The 18,025-nt window shown below is 35.1% G+C and overlaps 1 protein-coding gene across 1 annotated transcript in view; it reads left to right on the forward strand.

Moving 5' to 3' along the window:
- The first annotated feature begins 749 nt into the window (after window positions 1-749).
- LOC128555555 (CCAAT/enhancer-binding protein zeta-like) overlaps window positions 750-18,025 on the forward strand; it is a 39,294-nt gene continuing 22,018 nt past the window's right edge. The window contains exon 1 of the mRNA XM_053538188.1: window positions 750-838. Coding sequence (XP_053394163.1) covers window positions 764-838 — 75 coding nt within the window. The 5' untranslated portion in view covers window positions 750-763. The remainder of the gene's footprint in view (window positions 839-18,025) is intronic.

Genomic DNA, 18,025 nt, shown 5'->3' on the forward strand with positions numbered 1-18,025 from the left:
AACCGCGGGTCTTACCCTTGATGACGTTGTTTAATAAAGTTAACTATATATTTCATCATCTATCTAATATTTGGGCAATTTAGATAAAAATTCAGTGAGAAATAACAATTAAAACATTACAAAAAAAAAACAACCCAATAAAAACACCCCAGCCAGCACCCAGACATGTCCTAAAACTAACACACGGACCTTGAATTAAGGCCCCTATTTACTATAACATATAGCTCTTCTTCTTTGGAATAAATCCAGGCACCGATCTATATCTGAGAACGGGTCTCAAAATTCAAATTTCGCTGCGCCTACGATTGATTAGTTTGACTGGAAACAGTCATAACTACGCAGCGCAGCGTACTCAGTAAACAAATAAAAACGAATAAAACAAAACAAAACAAAAGCACAATCAGTCTCTGTCTGTTGTCAGTCAAGCCACCTGTAATATGGACCCCATTGGAAATAAGCTTTTAGCTTAATGGGTTATCCATAAGTCCCTAGCATTTTAAATAACACATGTATTTTTAGTAAAAAATAAAAGTGTGCAAATTGTGATACTGTGTTATTTTAGTGTAAAGAATGGTGATTTATTTTTAGAAAATATGTTTTATGAAGTCATGTCTGTGATATTTGTGTATTGTAATGTGTTCTTTTATGCTGTGACCTAAATGTAAATAAATAAATAAGAGGCGATTTTAGAACGAGATTCTACTTTCTGTGAAAAAGAGATCTTTTCGCCAAAAAGATCTTTTGTTTTTTAGACGAAATCAAAATGGCTGCCTCCATCAATAATTCACGTGGAAAAAACTTGACAATAGATTTTATTAAAGAACTTGGCGGAAATGAGGTAAATTTAGAAAGAACAACTAAATCTATTTAAACTGTATAGGTGTTTGGAAGAAATTCAATTCCCTACACAGTCGGCATAAGTTTTTTACCAAAATTTTAATCGATTTTTCCCCCCAAAGTTTTGCTATCGTACAGCAGGCTACATACCGTTCATCTGTATTGTCGCGGCATAGGTCAACAACTGTGGCAATCAAACTATCATAGGTTAAAAAAAAGAACAAATATTTTTCAAACATTGAAAAGCTATCTAACAAGCTGGTCACATTGCCCGATCGGGCTTTTGACATAAAAACTAATTGATCAGGTCGGCATGACGTCACATCCGGAGCAGTCGATTATGCAAATCACCTTGGAGGTGAAAGCAGGACCCGGCAATCCGTAGCGAATTAACTAGCGATGTGGGTTGTGATGTTTTTATTTTCAAATAAAACAAATCAAGAGTAATTTTTTTTTATTATCTACAGTCCTTACGCTGTGGTATAATCTATATATTTTTCAAAAAAAGTAGGGTTTTGTAATAATTGATTTTGTGGCATTTTAAAACGGTCTGGAAAATGTGACACATTATGTATTGTCAGCTCTTCGGCGTTACGGATAAGTTATAATTAAAACAAGTTTCCAAATTTATTCAACATTTTCTCAGTTTGCATATATAAATATTAAACTAAACTAAATATCTGAGAACATAACAATTTTTTATTCAACTTCTTTGCTTAAAATCGTAGCAGTTGTTTCTTTCATCTTTCAGAGAATCTTTTAAGTGTCTTGAAAAAGAATGTTATTTTCTTTTCAAGAATGAACAGATCAAATAAAATAGGTAAATTAATTTTCTGATTTTTTATGTCTTTTTAAAATAAGCTGATAAGCTGATTTTCTAAATGTTTTAATGCTCTGAAATAATTATATTGTTGCCATTTTGCTGAAATGTATTTTGTGCGATATGTTTTATTTTGTTTTATGTAAAATACTATAATGTTGAAGTACATTAAGTATGAAAGTCATTTAAATAAAGTTGAAAACTTATACTTTATTCTATGTAATCTTATTGTATTGCACTTTTTTTTTTTTTTTTTTTTTTTTTTTTTTTTTTTTTTGAAGAAATGTGAAATGTCCTTCCAGTCAAAAATTAGTTTGGTGAATTGATTTTAAAATTTCAAATGAACTATATGCCTATATGCTCGGGCATGTGTATTAATTATGTTTTTTTATGTAGTAGCTCTCTTAATCCCTTTGACAATAATTGACATGCAAATTACAATAATGTGCATCTTCCAAATATCATAAGACCCTGAAGGCATACATCAAACGGATAAGACAGGAAATTACCATAAGGCCCCGAAGGGGTACATCAGAGGGATAAAACAAACAGGAAATCAATCTATTAATTAGTGATAGTCATTAGGAACTGGTCGAAACTGATTTTCATCAATATACCACATATTGATTGGTTTCCACAGTGATTTATGACTTATGACTGGAATGTATGCTTTAATTTTGTGGTATGTGGAAGCAGTCAATTGTGACAGTCTATAACAATTAACAAAAAAATATGAATGCAAATTATCGTTCACAGTTTTAAATAATTGACAATTTACTACAAAGCAGACAGTATTTTCGTAAATAGAAGTCATCAATTTATTGATACGTCCTGGCTTTTCGTAAAAAGAAGCTAGCATGCAGTTATTATATATCATTTTATCTCCACGTGTAACATATAAAAAATCCCTTTGTGTTATAAATGCAGAAAAAGATCTTATATTGTGATCCTGATACGCTTCGAGGGAAAAAAATCCCTTCTCCAGTATTTACGCATAATGTACTATTAAGCTCTCTCATTAAATCTCACACGAGTCAGAATTTAGGTAAGAGGTGTTGATTTAATTAAATTTGGTGTGGCTGAATCACTTTTGACACCACAGTTCAAGCTATCTGGCTTTCAGAACTATTTTAATGGCAGGCTACAAAATAGAACGAGAAAAGTGAAACAAATGGATTAACCTAATTAGGTGAGCTAGATTCTCTATTTTATTTATTTTTAAAAGACCTCCAATTTTTTAAATTTTGATTTTCATCCAGTCCGTCACAAATATGAGACCTCGCAGCTTACACGGATCAATGATGAATATCACGTCTGAAACCTAAAAAAAGAAAGTTTTCTTTCACAGGAGTGATTTCTGGAACATCATGTTACATTATAAATTCACTGACTTATTAATTTTGCCCGAAATTTAACTTTAAGCAACGAAAAACAACCAGCACTAGTGAAACATGAAACGCTTTTCAATTACAATTTAGTGTTTGCTGTCACCTCGGCTTGTTGCTACGCAACACGATACGCTAAAGTGCCCGGATATCCGACCTGATCAATATGAGCGTGCCATGAGAAAACCAACATAGTGGGTTTGCGACCAGCATGGATCCAGACCAGCCTGCGCATCCGCGCAGTCTGGTCAGGATCCATGCTGTTCGCTAACGGTTTCTCTAATTGCAGTTGGCTTTAAAAGCGAACAGCATGGATCCAGACCAGACTGCGCGGATGCGCAGGCTGGTCTGGATCCATGCTGGTCGCAAACCCACTATGTTGGTTTTCTCATGGTGCGGCTCATATGAACTTAGGTGCTACCTAAAAGGCAGAGCTCCCTTGAAAAATCACCAGTGCCTCTTGAAAATTAAAAGGATGCTGCTGGAATTATCTGGAATTATGGATCCGTTTTAGGAAGTTTATGTTCTTTAAGATCTATTAAAATTTTTATGAATTAATGATAATTCATGATTTCTTAAGGTAACTTGACATGAACAACCAAGATGGCGTCACAAAATTAGGGTTGATCACATTATTTACCCCTATAGACAATATACTGCTACAGAGGTCTAAAGATGCATTTTAATCACTTAACACACACATAAACAATTGTAAAAATGCATTTAATTTATAAAATTATAAAATCAAATGTTCAGGAACTCACCATGAAAACTAGTCAATTTTTGTGCGTATTTTGCGGAAAAGTTATGTATCCAAACTGAAAATAATTTATATTATCATATGTTTGAGTATGTCCTTCAGGTGCTCCACCTATGAGCAAAAGAACTTATACTCTGAGTTTTATGCTATTTACTCTGGAATTTCATCAGTAAATTATAAATTTCAATATTTTGTTGCAAATAAATTCAGTAACAAGGGGCTATGCAATTCCAAAAATATGTTTATTGTAAAACTCACCCAGTCCTATGAATGGAAAATGAACCAAAACATAGCTGATTTTGGGTATATTACATTATTTTTTATGACCCTTCATGTTCAAATGAAGAAATCCTTATCTAAACTGTCTCTATATTTTTTGGGAGGCAACAGAAAATCAAGAAAATGTACTTTATCAATTACATTAAACATATATTAATTTAGTATGGCCTAAGATCCATGCTTTCCATGAGATCTCCATGCATGTCAGTAAAGTTTTGACATTGAGGGTTATTCAAACAGTAGCAAACACATTTGAAGTAGGTCACATATTGAAAAGATTGTAAATGTTTTATAAAATTTAAATACAAACAATGTAGAATTACTAAGAAATGAACACATCACTCAAAACTCTTAATATGTGAGGATTTAAAGTCTCAGAAATAAGGACAAAGTAAACTTACATGTACTTCGAATTTTTTTAATGACCCTCATACTGCAAGAAGGTTTCAACTTTTTAGGGTGTAAAATATAGAAATTTATAATTTACTGATGAAATTCCAGGGCAAATAGCATAAAACTCAGTGGATAAGTTCTTTTGTTCATAGGTGGAGCACCTAAAGGACACATTCAAACATATGAGGTTATAAATTATTTTCTGTTTGGATACATAACTTTTCCGCAAAATATGCACAAAAATTGACTAGATTTCACGGTGAGTTTCAGAGCATTTGATTTTATATTTTTATAAATTAAACGCATTTTAACAAGTGTTTATGTGTGTGTTAAATGATTAAAATGCATCTTTAGACCTCTGTAGCAGCATATTGTCTATAACAGTAAATAATGTGACCAACCCTGATTTCGTGACGCCATCTTTGTTTTCCCTGTCAAGTTACCTTAATGAATGTCTTAGAATGCGTTAAGATTAAATCTTGACATGCGAAAACTCTGCAAATATGCTATATACGAACTAAAGAAAGTTACAGTTCTTTTTAGAAGGAAGAATGTGTCCAACTAAGGCCAAAATACTGCTATATGATAGGCCTCTGGTATGGGAGAATGAAAATCATTTACATGTACAAAGCTTGTTTAAAAACCAAAAGACTAGCCATCTTTAAAAGTTAATGATGAGAATTTTACCCAGAAAAATCACTTTTTTGCCGAAATTCTCGAAAACTCCTGTTTTTTTACTGAACTGCAAAGTTAACAGTCTATGACATTTTTATGGTTAATCTTTTAGCACTACTGGAATAGGAATGGTATAGTAGGAGCCTTTTTGATGTTTATTGATAATTCATAGCCAATAGTTTTTTCCTAGTAATAAACTCTGGTCAGTGATTGTTAAGCTTGTGAATGAAATATATATGAATGGGGAGAAGATCATTTTGTGCTTTTCACAGTTCAATGCCTGTAAATTTTGATCCAAAAACCTCTTTTTTTAAAAAAAAGTTTTATCTCTTACTACAGTTCTACAATGGAACCTGACATCACTAACAAAACACTTGTAAAATTTCACATGAATGACTTTATTTTTTAAAAAATACTTTCAAAACCCATAATAAATAATAAAAAAAAGAAGAAAAAAATGAAATTAAAAAGAAATTTAAAAAAAGACGCTTCTGCTGAGGATCGAACTCCCGGCCGTTGGACTTCAACGCGACCTCGCTAACCACTGCGCCAATGTGGAAGCATGACGTCATTAACACAAATATAAGTATATACATGTATAATAAATTTCAGTTATGGCAGCGTGACGAAAAGCGTTTCGCATTGAAAATATTGTATTTTACCTTTCTTTCTTCGTAAAAAATGTATTTAGCAATAAATTATTATTATCAGGCGCTCATTTACATTTTTACCCAAGGTTCAAAGCAGTAAGCGAAACGCTTTTGTGAACCGTAAACAGCAAGCGTCTAGTGACGTCTTTACTGATTAATTACTATGAGCATTGCGTACTGGAAGAAACCCGAACAACACTGATTCCAAAAACTTACCACGAATTTTCAAATTGATAGTAATTCTATGTATACACAGTTTTATTCATTTTCTTTTTCACACGTCTAACCTTAATGCGACGCTGTCGGCGCTGCTTTACGGCGCCGGTAGCTCTGCTAATATTTCTTGAAAAATAATGAAGATATTTCCTTCAAACTTGGTCCATTTATTATTAAGCATAACATATGATACAAATTAAAAAAGAAACAACTTGATTGCCTTCAGTTTGGGTAGAATTATTTCCCCTTTTCATATTTTTATGACGCATAATTCTTGAAGTCCAAAAAAAATACGTTCTAATGCTAAGTTTAAAACAAAAAAGGGTTCAATGGCTTTCTAATGCTCTAAATTATTGCGCTAGTACATAAATGTATACATTTACTGTGCTCTCACTTACAACATTATAGAGAAATGTAAGTTGTAAAAAAATTGTTCATAAATCTGCACTAGAAAGTATTAGCCCTAAATATATAGAATAAAGGTATTGGCGTACAAGTTTGGAGCAAAAGAAAGCCATTGAACCCTTTTCTGTTTTAAACATTGCATTAAAACATATTTTTTTTGGACTTCAAAAATTATGCATCATAAAAATCTGAAAAAGGGAAGTAATTCTAACAAAACTGAAGGCAAAAGTTATTTCTATCTTAATATGCATCAAGTGTTACGTTTAATAAATGGACCAAGTTTGAAAGAAATATCTTCATTATTTTTCAAGAAATATTAGTTTTTATGTCGAAAGCCCGATCGGGCAATGTTACCAGCCTGATCTAAGTCAAACTAACCAGGTCTAGTATATTGCCTGATTGGTGCATCATGCACCGGTCGGTGTATCATGCACCAGTTGGTGTATTCAGCAATTCACCAATCGGTGTATCAACACGTAGGATGCCACTTTAAAACAAAATATTTCGAGAGCCGGAAATAACCGCATTCTGATACCTTCACATGTTGTTGATGACATCGGCCATTTTTAGTTGCCATTACATTTTTTCCGACAGACTGCTGCGTTTCTTGCGTTTTTCACATTGAATGCTCTGTCACATAATTATAATTCATTGACAGGTAAGCAAACACCAGTTAAATACCCCAACAAAAGTGATTTTACCCAAATTTCCTTGCCTATACAATTGCAGCCATGTTGGATTAGGATCTATGCTTGTAAAGCTACAAAATTTTCCCAGCATCCCAAAATTTGATTGACATGTGTATTACCTTGAATATGTATGGTGTACCTGTAGCGACAAAATAAAATAAGAAATAAGTTTACACAGTGTCCGTAACGTTCAAAGTTATTTAACATTTGTATTATCAATAAGAAGTGATATCAAAGTTAGTAACATGATGGTTTTATGCAGGGTTTCAGAAATCCCATGTCCGGAGCCCGGGGGCTACCAGAAAATTCTGTCGGGCTACTAAATAATTTCAGAGCGTGCCCGCCGGGCTATATCGAGTAGCCCGGAAATCAATAATCTAGTCTTCATGCATAACTTTGACAGTTTCATGTAATCCCCTTGTTTATCGAGTAATACACGCCGAAGGCATTAATTATCTTACGACCTATTGTCAGTCGGCAAACAATAAACCGTTTTTAATCGTACCCGAAGACAAATGTTTGTGTGCACACGAGATTTTAGACTGATCTAAAAGCACTCAAGTTGCTGATCCGTAGTATTCAAAACAATATGCAAACCAGTCTTAAGATTACGTCATTTTATCGCCAACTGCCAAAGTGTACTTCCGTTTTCGCTGACCTCAATATTTATCGAGTTTTGAGAGGATATTTGTCTTTGAGGGTGTTAAGTGCTCACATCGACTTTATGCTTTTTAGTTTAAATACTTGCACAGAATGCAAAAATCGACAATAATTTAGCAAAAATCGGCGTGTTTTTGTCAGAAACTATACCTGATTTCAGACAAACATAAGTTTGGATACGTAATTACACAGTGCCAAGAAAGAGAGAAATGTAATTTACTTGGCTTTAGTCCTTTTATTAAACTGCTTTTTATAAGATGTTAAGAATCAAACAGAATTATTTGTCAACTTAAATTATTTTATAAGATAAATTGCAAATAATAAGGAATTTGCAAGTTTATAAAAATTGACTGACTTTCTTTTTAGCTCACCTGTCACAAAGTGACAAGGTGAGCTTTTGTGATCGCGCGGTGTCCGTCGTCCGTCGTCCGTGCGTGCGTGCGTCCGTCCGTAAACTTTTGCTTGTGACCACTCTAGAGGTCACATTTTTCATGGGATCTTTATGAAAGTTGGTCAGAATGTTCATCTTGATGATATCTAGGTCAAGTTTGAAACTGGGTCACGTGCCATCAAAAACTAGGTCAGTAGGTCTAAAAATAGAAAAACCTTGTGACCTCTCTAGAGGCCATATATTTCACAAGATCTTCATGAAAATTGTTCAGAATGTTCACCTTGATGATTTCTAGGTCAAGTTCGAAACTGGGTCACGTGCCATCAAAAACTAGGTCAGTAGGTCAAATAATAGAAAAACCTTGTGACCTCTCTAAAGGTCATATTTTTCATGGGATCTGTATGAAAGTTGGTCTGAATGTTCATCTTGATGATATCTAGGTCAAGTTCGAAACTGGGTCACGTGCGGTCAAAAACTAGGTCAGTAGGTCTAAAAATAGAAAAACCTTGTGACCTCTCTAGAGGCCATATATTTCATGAGATCTTCATGAAAGTTGGTCTGAAAATTTACCTTGATGATATCTAGGTCAAGTTCGAAAGTGGGTCACGTGCCTTCAAAAACTAGGTCAGTAGGTCAAATAATATAAAAAGCTTGTGACCTCTCTAGAGGCCATATTTTTCATGGGATCTGTATGAAAAGTGGTCTGAATGTTCATCTTGATGATATCTAGGTCAAGTTCGAAAGTGGGTCACGTGCCGTCAAAAACTAGGTCAGTAGGTCAAATAATAGAAAAACCTTGTGACCTCTCTAAAGGCCATATTTTTCATGGGATCTGTATGAAAATTGGTCTGAATGTTCATCTTGATGATATCTAGGACAAGGTCGAAACAGGGTCATGTGCGGTCAAAAACTAGGTCAGTAGGTCTAAAAATAGAAAAACCTTGTGACCTCTCTAGAGGCCATACTTGTGAATGGATCTCCATAAAAATTGGTCAGATTGTTCATCTTGATGATATCTAGGTCAGATTTGAAACTGGGTCATATGGGTCACGTGCCATAAAAAACTAGGTCAGTAGGTCAAATAATAAAAAAAACTTGTAACCTCTCTAGAGACCATACTTTTCATGGGATCTGTATGGAAGTTGGTCTGAATGTTCATCTTGATGATATCTAGGTCAAATTTGAAACTGGGTCAACTGCGGTCAAAAACTAGGTCAGTAGGTCTAAAAATAGAAAAACCTTTTGACCACTCTAGAGGCCATATTTTTCAATGGATCTTCATGAAAATTGATCTGAATGTTCACCTTGATGATATCTATGTCAGTTTCGAAACTGGGTCACGTGCCATCAAAAACTAGGTCAGTAGGTATAAAAATAGAAAAACCTTTTGACCTCTCTAGAGGCCATATTTTTCATGAGATCTGCATGAAAATTAGTGAGAATGTTCACCTTGATGATATCTGGATAAAATTCAAAACAGGGTCACGTACCTTCGAAAACTAGGTCAAATAATAGAAAAACCTTGTGACCTCTCTAGAGACCATATTTTTCAATGGATCTTCATGAAAATTTGTCAGAATTTTTATCTTGATAATATCTAGGTCAAGTTCAAAACTGGGTCACATGAGCTCAAAAACTAGGTCACTATGTCAAATAATAGAAAAAATGACGTCATACTCGATACTGGGTCATGTGGGAAGAGGTGAGCGATTCAGGACCATCATGGTCCTCTTGTTATGATTGTCATATTACAATAATTTGAGGGAGAAGAATTCCCAATTTTAATAGTTTTATCTTCCAAACGAGTGCCCTGTACGGGTATGGCTGGAATTAAGAAACCCTACATTAATTTAAGCATTCCATCCCAACTGTAGACTGTAGTATACAAGCACTTAGCAAATAATCCAAAACGGTCATTGCCGAATAAACTAAAATGTTCGGGCTACCAGACAAAAATATTGGTAGCCCCATGGGCTACCAGTAAATTTGCAGATTTCTGAAACCCTGTTTATGAATGATATAAATCATTATGTTATATAAATCAGAGTGGATCAAGGAGTTTGGTTACCGTATTTTGGTGTGTATAGGTCGCGGTAATGTATAGTCCGCATCTAATGTTTGCTCTGGAAATGGTCGGAAAATTTAAGTTCTAGCGTATTAGTCGCAGTTATGTTTCGGATTTTTTACCCAGCAATATTTAATATTTACCGGCAAAAAAGTTATGGCGGCGGCCATATTGATGCCGCAGACTGAATTATTATCAGAACCTGATTGGTGGAAATCGGACTGTGTTATTTTCGATCCCAACCGTTTCGTACCAACAGTAGTATCGGTAACAGGCTACATCAAAGAAAAGCGGCTTTTTTTACACTAGTTGGCAGCAGACGGTTTGCGTTTACATTCTGTAATTATGCAAGTTTAAATGTGAATTGTTTGCACAGCAATTATAACACCTTTCCGCGTCATGTAATTAACCGCGTTCTTTTGATTCTGAGATTAACAAAATATCTCTTTTTGGATTTTTTTTTCTTTTATTTAAAAATCAAAAGTAAAAAATTATCTTTTAAGTTTTTTAATACGCTAAGAATTAGTATAAACAATGTTTGGAATGGATGACGGATCTGTCCGGATTTTATCCAACCCGGAGTACATGTCAATGGCGTCCAGTAAAACGAAAGTAGAAACAGACGTAATTGAAATTGCAAAAACATCTTTGAATTAAAGTAATTCGTAATTTTAATAGTCTGTATGGGTTATTTACGATATATTTTATTGAAAGTAACTGCTATTGGTTGAAAGGCCGCCGATATTGATATTTTTTATCCATTTTGTTCGTTCGTGACAGATGCACGTAATTTTGCGAGAGCTACGGTCAGAAAATTGGCCCGAAAAAAAACTCTGCTGGCAATGTTCTGTCGTATAGGTCGCAGGAACTTTTTCAGGTAGCAAAATGGGTAGAAAAAGTGCGACCTATACACACCAAAATACAGTAATAATTATCTATAGCTTGAATTCCTTTTATATCGATCTTCAGTTTAGTTGTCTATATCTATCTTCCCTCTGTGAAGATTAGCATGGGCTTTAGTGACATGTGTCCTTTTCTGGCTTTCTTTCCGTGGTATTCAGTCTATTAAAATATGCATTATCACGAGTGCATTTATTAATTTATTTTGTAGGTTATACAGCACTTGCTTAGATAACTTTTTTTAACAAATAATTTGCGGTAATTTTAAATTTTGGTTTATGTCATTTTTTGGACACCATACTTTAGCATAATTTTCAGACAGATGCTGATTTTTCGAGCGTTCTGGCGCAGAATCAAAGGGAAGTCACTCAGAATACCCGGGTATCAATATGGCAGAACACATGCTGCAGTAGTATTGAGAAATTATAAAAAAAAGTGTTTTTTAACCCTAGAAATTGTTGTGTTCGAAAATAAATAATATGTAAGTAGTACATGTAAATGTGTTTTATCATTAACTTACCTTATACATTTCAAAAAGAATGAAATAAGTTGAAAACTTTACCTCGGAAGGTTGTTCTTTTGTTTTTTCATGATGTGGAAATATCAAATACACATGGAATAATGGTCAGTTTATTAATTTTCTGAGCCGATACACCGATTGGTGTATTGTTGAATACACCAATTGGTGCATGATCACCGATCGGTGTATAATGCACCAATCGGGCAATATACTACACCTGCTAACAAGAACACTCAAAAATTAGTCAAACAAATTTGAGGTGATCCTAGGAAATACTGAGATATTTCTTCATATGGGCAATATCCCCACTTGTGGACCAAAATAATGGAAGCAATCTCTGATGAAATTTTCATCACTGCCAATGCTTTACATGCTATAGGTTTAAATGCCGATTATGTCAGGAATTGGCCATAAATTCAAATGAAACTTACATGTATCGAAAGGGGATTCAATTCCTCATTGATTTATGTAAATATTATTTAAAAATATCTAAAATTACGAATTTTCTAGTGATTTGAACCTTTGTATGTACTGTACACAATTAATGTTTACTGTATCTACACGCCAATATGCGCAAGCGGTAAAACCAATAATTTTACTTGACTGTGTACTGTGATTTATCCTCCATCATTTTGGTCCTTCAAAGTTTTGACATTTAGATTAAATCACTCACAAATATAAAACAATCTGAACGTCGAATTATCTTGACTAACTCAAAAATTAAACGCCAATTTAAACGTTTTATATTATCTGTTTACATAATTTGGCACTATCGAAAATATTCTCCTCTGGGCAGTGGACACAAGGTTGCGGTGTGGTCATAATGTAGCGGAGCCTAAGAATTGTACTATTACTGAATATTTTCTATCTGAGAGTTATCTAACATTTTCCAATTCACTGCTCAGTATCAAAGGTGTATTTTGAGATGGTCGCGGGGCCGGCATACCCTCCTCCCCCTTAAAATCCGTCGAGTTACGACGTTTTGATGTTTCGCCTAATACTGATATTTCATTCATTCTTTTGTAGCTGGGAGATACGTAATAGTTATAGTATGTGTGAGAGTGTGTTACCAGGATATATCAGAGCTAGGGGTACATCAGGGTATTTTTCTCTGCACATCGTCGAGGCCGGTAGGCCGAGACAGATATGTGAAGAGAAAAATAACGAGATGTACCCCTAGCTCTGATATATCCTGGTAACACACGAGCACTACATATTATAACTGTTTTATCGCATAGTTTATCATTAAAATTTATATATTATTATGTCTCCCCCAGGAGACATATTGTTTTTGCCCTGTCCATCTGTCCGTCCGTCCATACGTCACACTTCATTTCCGAGCAATAACTGGAGAACCATTTGATCTAGAACCTTCAAACTTCATAGGGTTGTAGGGCTGCTGGAGTAGACGACCCCTATTGTTTTTGGGGTCACTCCATCAAAGGTCAAGGTCACAGGGGCCTGAACATTGAAAACCATTTCCGATCAATAACTAGAGAACCACTTGACCCAGAATGTTGAAACTTCATAGGATGATTGGTCATGAAGAGTAAATGACCCCTATTGATTTTGGGGTCACTCCGTCAAAGGTCAAGGTCACAGGGGCCTGAACATTGAAAACCATTTCCAATCAATAACTAGAGAACCACCTGACCCAGAATGTTGAAACTTGATAGGATGATTGGTCATAAAGAGTAGATGACTCTTATTGATTATGGGATTACTCCGTCAAAAGTCAAGGTCACAGGGGCCTGAACATTGAAAACCATTTCTGATCAATAACTAGAGAACCACTTGACCCAGAATGTTGAAACTTCATAGGATGATTGTACATGCAAAGTAGATGACCTCTATTGATTTTGGGGTCACTCCATTAAAGGTCAAGGTCACAGGGGCCTGAACATTGAAAACCATTTTCGGTCAGTAACTTGAGAACCACTTGACCCAGAATGTTGAAACTTAATAGGATGGTTGGTCATAAAGAGTAGATGACCCCTAACGATTTTTGGGTCACTCTGTGAAAGGTCAAGGTCACAGGGGCCCGCACATTGAAAACCATTTCCGGTCAGTAACTTGAGAACCACTTGACCCAGAATGATGAAACTTCGTAGGATGATTGGTCATGCAGAGTAGATGAACCCAAACGATTTTAGGGTCACTCTGTTAAAAGTCAAGGCCACAGGGGCCTGAACATGGAAAACCATTTCCAATCAATAACTTGAGAACCTCTCGACCCAGAATATTGAAACTTCATAGGATGATTGTTCATGCAGAGTAAATGACCCTTATTGTTTTTGGGGTCACTCCATTAAAGGTCAAGGTCACAGGGGCCTGAACATTGATAACCAGTTCCGATCAATAACTTGAGAACCACTTGACCCAGAATGTTGAAACTTCATAGGATGATTGAACATGCAGAGTGATGACCCCTATTGATTTTGGGGTCAGTCTATTAAAGGTCAAGGTCACAGTGGCCTGTTCATGTAAAATCATTTTTTGGAAATAACTTGAGAACCACTTGACCTACAATGTTGAAACTTAATAGGATGATTTGACATGCAGAGTACACGACCCCTTTTTATTTTGAGGTCACTTGATCAAAGGTCAGGGTCACAGGAGCCTGAACAGTGACTTGAGAACCACTAGGCCACGAGTGTTGAAATTTAGCAGGATGACTGGACATGCCAAGTAGATGATCCCTATTGCAGCCAACCATCAGTGTCTCTTTGACTTTCGCTCCTGACCCCTATTGACTTCTTGCCTATAGGACTTTGCATTGGGGGAGACATGCGCTTTTTAGCCCACCATCATCAGATGGTGGGCTATTAAAATCACTCTGCGTCCGTGGTCCGTCCGTTAACAATTTCTCGTTATCGCATCTCCTCAGAAACTACTGAGGGGATTTTGACCAAACTATGTCAGAATGATGCATTGGTACCCTAGTTGTGTCCCCCTGAAAATCAGACTGGTTCAACAATTTATGAGTGAGTTATGGCCCTTTGTTTATTTCTATATTTTACATAGATTTATATAGGGAAAAGCTTTGAAAACCTTGTCCAAAACCACAGAGCCTAGGGCTTTGATATTTGGTTTGAAGCATCATCTAGTGGTCCTCTACCAAGATGATTCAAATTATTTCTCTAGGGTCAAATATGGCCACGCCCTGGGGGTCACATGGTTTATATAGACTTATATAGGGAAAAACTTTGAATAACCTCTTGTCCAAAACCACAGGGCCTAGGGCTTTGATATTTGGTTTGAAGCATCATCTAGTGGTCCTCTACCAAGATGATTCAAATTATTTCTCTAGGGTCAAATATGGCCACGCCCTGGGGGTCACATGGTTTACATAGACTTATATAAGGAAAAACTTTGAAAATCTTCTTGTCCAAACCACAAAGCCTAGGGCTTTGATACTTGTAATGTAGCATCATCTAGTGGTTCTCTACCAAGTTTGTTCAAATTATCCCCCTAGGGTCAAAAATGGCCCCGCCCCGGTGGTCACATGGTTCATATAGACTTATATAGGGAAAAGCTTTTAAAATGTTCTTGTCAATAACTACAACATTCAAATTTAGACCACATGTATATTTTTGAGTGGCAAGATGAACCTTGACATGCGTTGACCTTGATTTTGACCTAGTGACCTACTTTCACATTTCTGTAGCTACAGCCTTCAAATTTGGACCACATGTATATTTTTGAGTGGCAAGATGAAGCTTGACATGAGTTGACCTTGATTTTGACCTAGTGACCTACTTTCACATTTCTGTAGCTACAGCCTTCAAATTTGGACCACATGCATAGTTTTGTGCACTGGAAAAAACTTTGACCTTGATTTTAACCTAGTGACCTACTTTCACATTTTTGAAGGTACAGGCGTCAAATTTGGACCATATGCATCGTTCAGTGTTTCAAAATGAAATTTGACATTGATTTTGACCTAGTGACCTACTTTCACATTTCTCAAGCTACAGCCTTCAAATTTGGACCACATGCATAGTTTTGTGTACCGAAAAAAACTTTGACCTTTACATTGGCCTAGTGACCTACTTTCACATTTTTGAAGGTACAGGCTTCAAATTTGGACCACATGCATAGTTTTGTATTCCAAAATAAGGTTTGACCTTGATTTTGACCTAGTGACCTACTTTTACATTTCTCAAGCTATAGCCTTCAAATTTGGACCACATGCATAGTTTTGTGTACCGAAATGAACTTTGACCTTTACATTGACCTAGTGACCTATTTTCACATTTTTGAAGGTACAGGCTTCAAATTTGGACCACATGCATAGTTTTGTATTCTGAAATAGAATTTGACCTTGATTTTGACCTAGTGACCTACTTTACATTTCTCAAGCTACAGCCTTCAAATTTGGACCACTTGCATAGTTTTGTGTACCGAAATGAACTTTGACCTTAAGATTGACCTAGTGACCTACTTTCACATTTCTGTAGCTACAGGCTTCAAATTTAGACCACATGCATAGGATTGTGTACCGAAACAAACTGACCTTGACATTGACCTAGTGACCTACTTTCACATTTCTCAAGCTACAGCTTTCGAATTTGAACCACATGCACAGTGTTGTGTATGGAAATGTAATTTGACCTTGAGCTAGTCAGTAAGTCTTGAAATTTGGAACACTCAAAAATGGCACATTGGTGGGCGCCAAGATCACTCTGTGATCTCTTGTTTACAAAAGCATTTTCTAGTTTTCATTTAGATTTGTTTATTATTTTTACTTTTTTGATTCCCTTTCTGCGCCTCGCTGACTGAAACACTAATTATCGCATAGTGCGGCAGTTTTCCTTTGATCTTTGCAGTATGTTAAACATGGTAACACACATTATTACTACAAAATCTGTGCTGATATTTACAAAACTGTTACGATATATATCAACACAGAAATCTCTGTAGAATTTCATTAGAAAAAAAATGTGTTGCGATATATATCAGCACAGTGAAACTGTTCCGATATATATCAGAACACTTTTTCTCTATTGAGGTCCTATCAAGGGAGTATAATTTTTAACTTTCAAAGAAAAGATTATATTAGCTCCAATTTACAGTTCACAGAGAAAGAATTATCACAAACACCTACATTTATAAAGTAAAAGAATAAATAAACTAGAATATTTCAAAAACTCGATAGTTATCGCCAAATTCAGAAATACATGAAATATATGAAATTCTGAGATTTTTCATTTTTTTTTTTTTACAAACAAAACAACAAGTTTTACAATTTGTTTGGCCAATGAAATGCAAAGATTTAAAACCAATGCAGAAATCTGTTGGATACTTTTATCTGGGGAACACATTTTCTAAAACAGAAGTTTTAGTGTTTCAGTCAGCGAGGCGCACAAAGGGAATCAAAAGAGTAAAAATAATAATAAACAAATTTAAATGAAAATAATATATAAATTTTAATGATAAAACTGTGCGATAAAACAGTTATAATATGTAATGCTCGTGTGTTACGAGGATATATCAGAGCTAGGGGTACATCTCGGTATTGACGATATGTGCAGAGAAAAATACCCTCGATGTACCCCTAGCTCTGATATATCCTGGTAACACACTCTCACACATACTATAACTATTACAACTTCTGTTTTAGAAAATGTGTTCCCCAGATAAAAGTACCCAACTAGGTCAAATCGTAGGAAAAGCTTGTTAACACTCTAGAGGCCACATTTATGACTGTATCTTCATGAAATTTAGTCAGAATGTTAATCTTGATGATCTTTAGGTCAAGTTCAAAAGCTGGGTCATGTGGGTCAAAAACTAGGTCACTGGGTCAAATCAAAGGAAAAGCTAGTTAACACTTTAGAGGCCACATTTTTGACTATATCTTAATGAAACTTGGTCAGAATGTTAATCTTGATGGTCTTTAGGTCAATAGATCAGTTGAGCGATACAGGGCCTTCATGGCCCTCTTGTTTCTCTAAATTTGTTCTTGTTGTCGTGTCTAAATTACTTATCTAGGTACTCTGGGAAATAAAAACTAGTTAATGTATATATTGTTTTAAACATTGCATTGTTTTTGTGTTTTTTTTTTCATTTTGACAGCTCATCTTTCACATTCATTTTGCAATTTTTGCATTTTTTGGAAAAATTTAATGTACATGGTTTGTAACACTTTCAACTCCCGGAGTACCTGGAGAAATATGTTAGACACACAATAGTCATAAAAGAAATGACAAAATACTTTTGAAAATGAAGCTTGATATCTTCTACAAAAATGAATGTGAACAGTCAATTAAAGTACTTGTGATATAGAACAAAATGTGTTAAAAGAGAAAAACCTGTCTTGAAAGCTTCTTCTGCTTATTATTAACTGTTTAATATATCCTTGGTGTACAAATTACCAATGT

Source organism: Mercenaria mercenaria, chromosome 1, assembly GCF_021730395.1.
Source record: "Mercenaria mercenaria strain notata chromosome 1, MADL_Memer_1, whole genome shotgun sequence".
Taxonomy (NCBI): domain Eukaryota; kingdom Metazoa; phylum Mollusca; class Bivalvia; order Venerida; family Veneridae; genus Mercenaria; species Mercenaria mercenaria.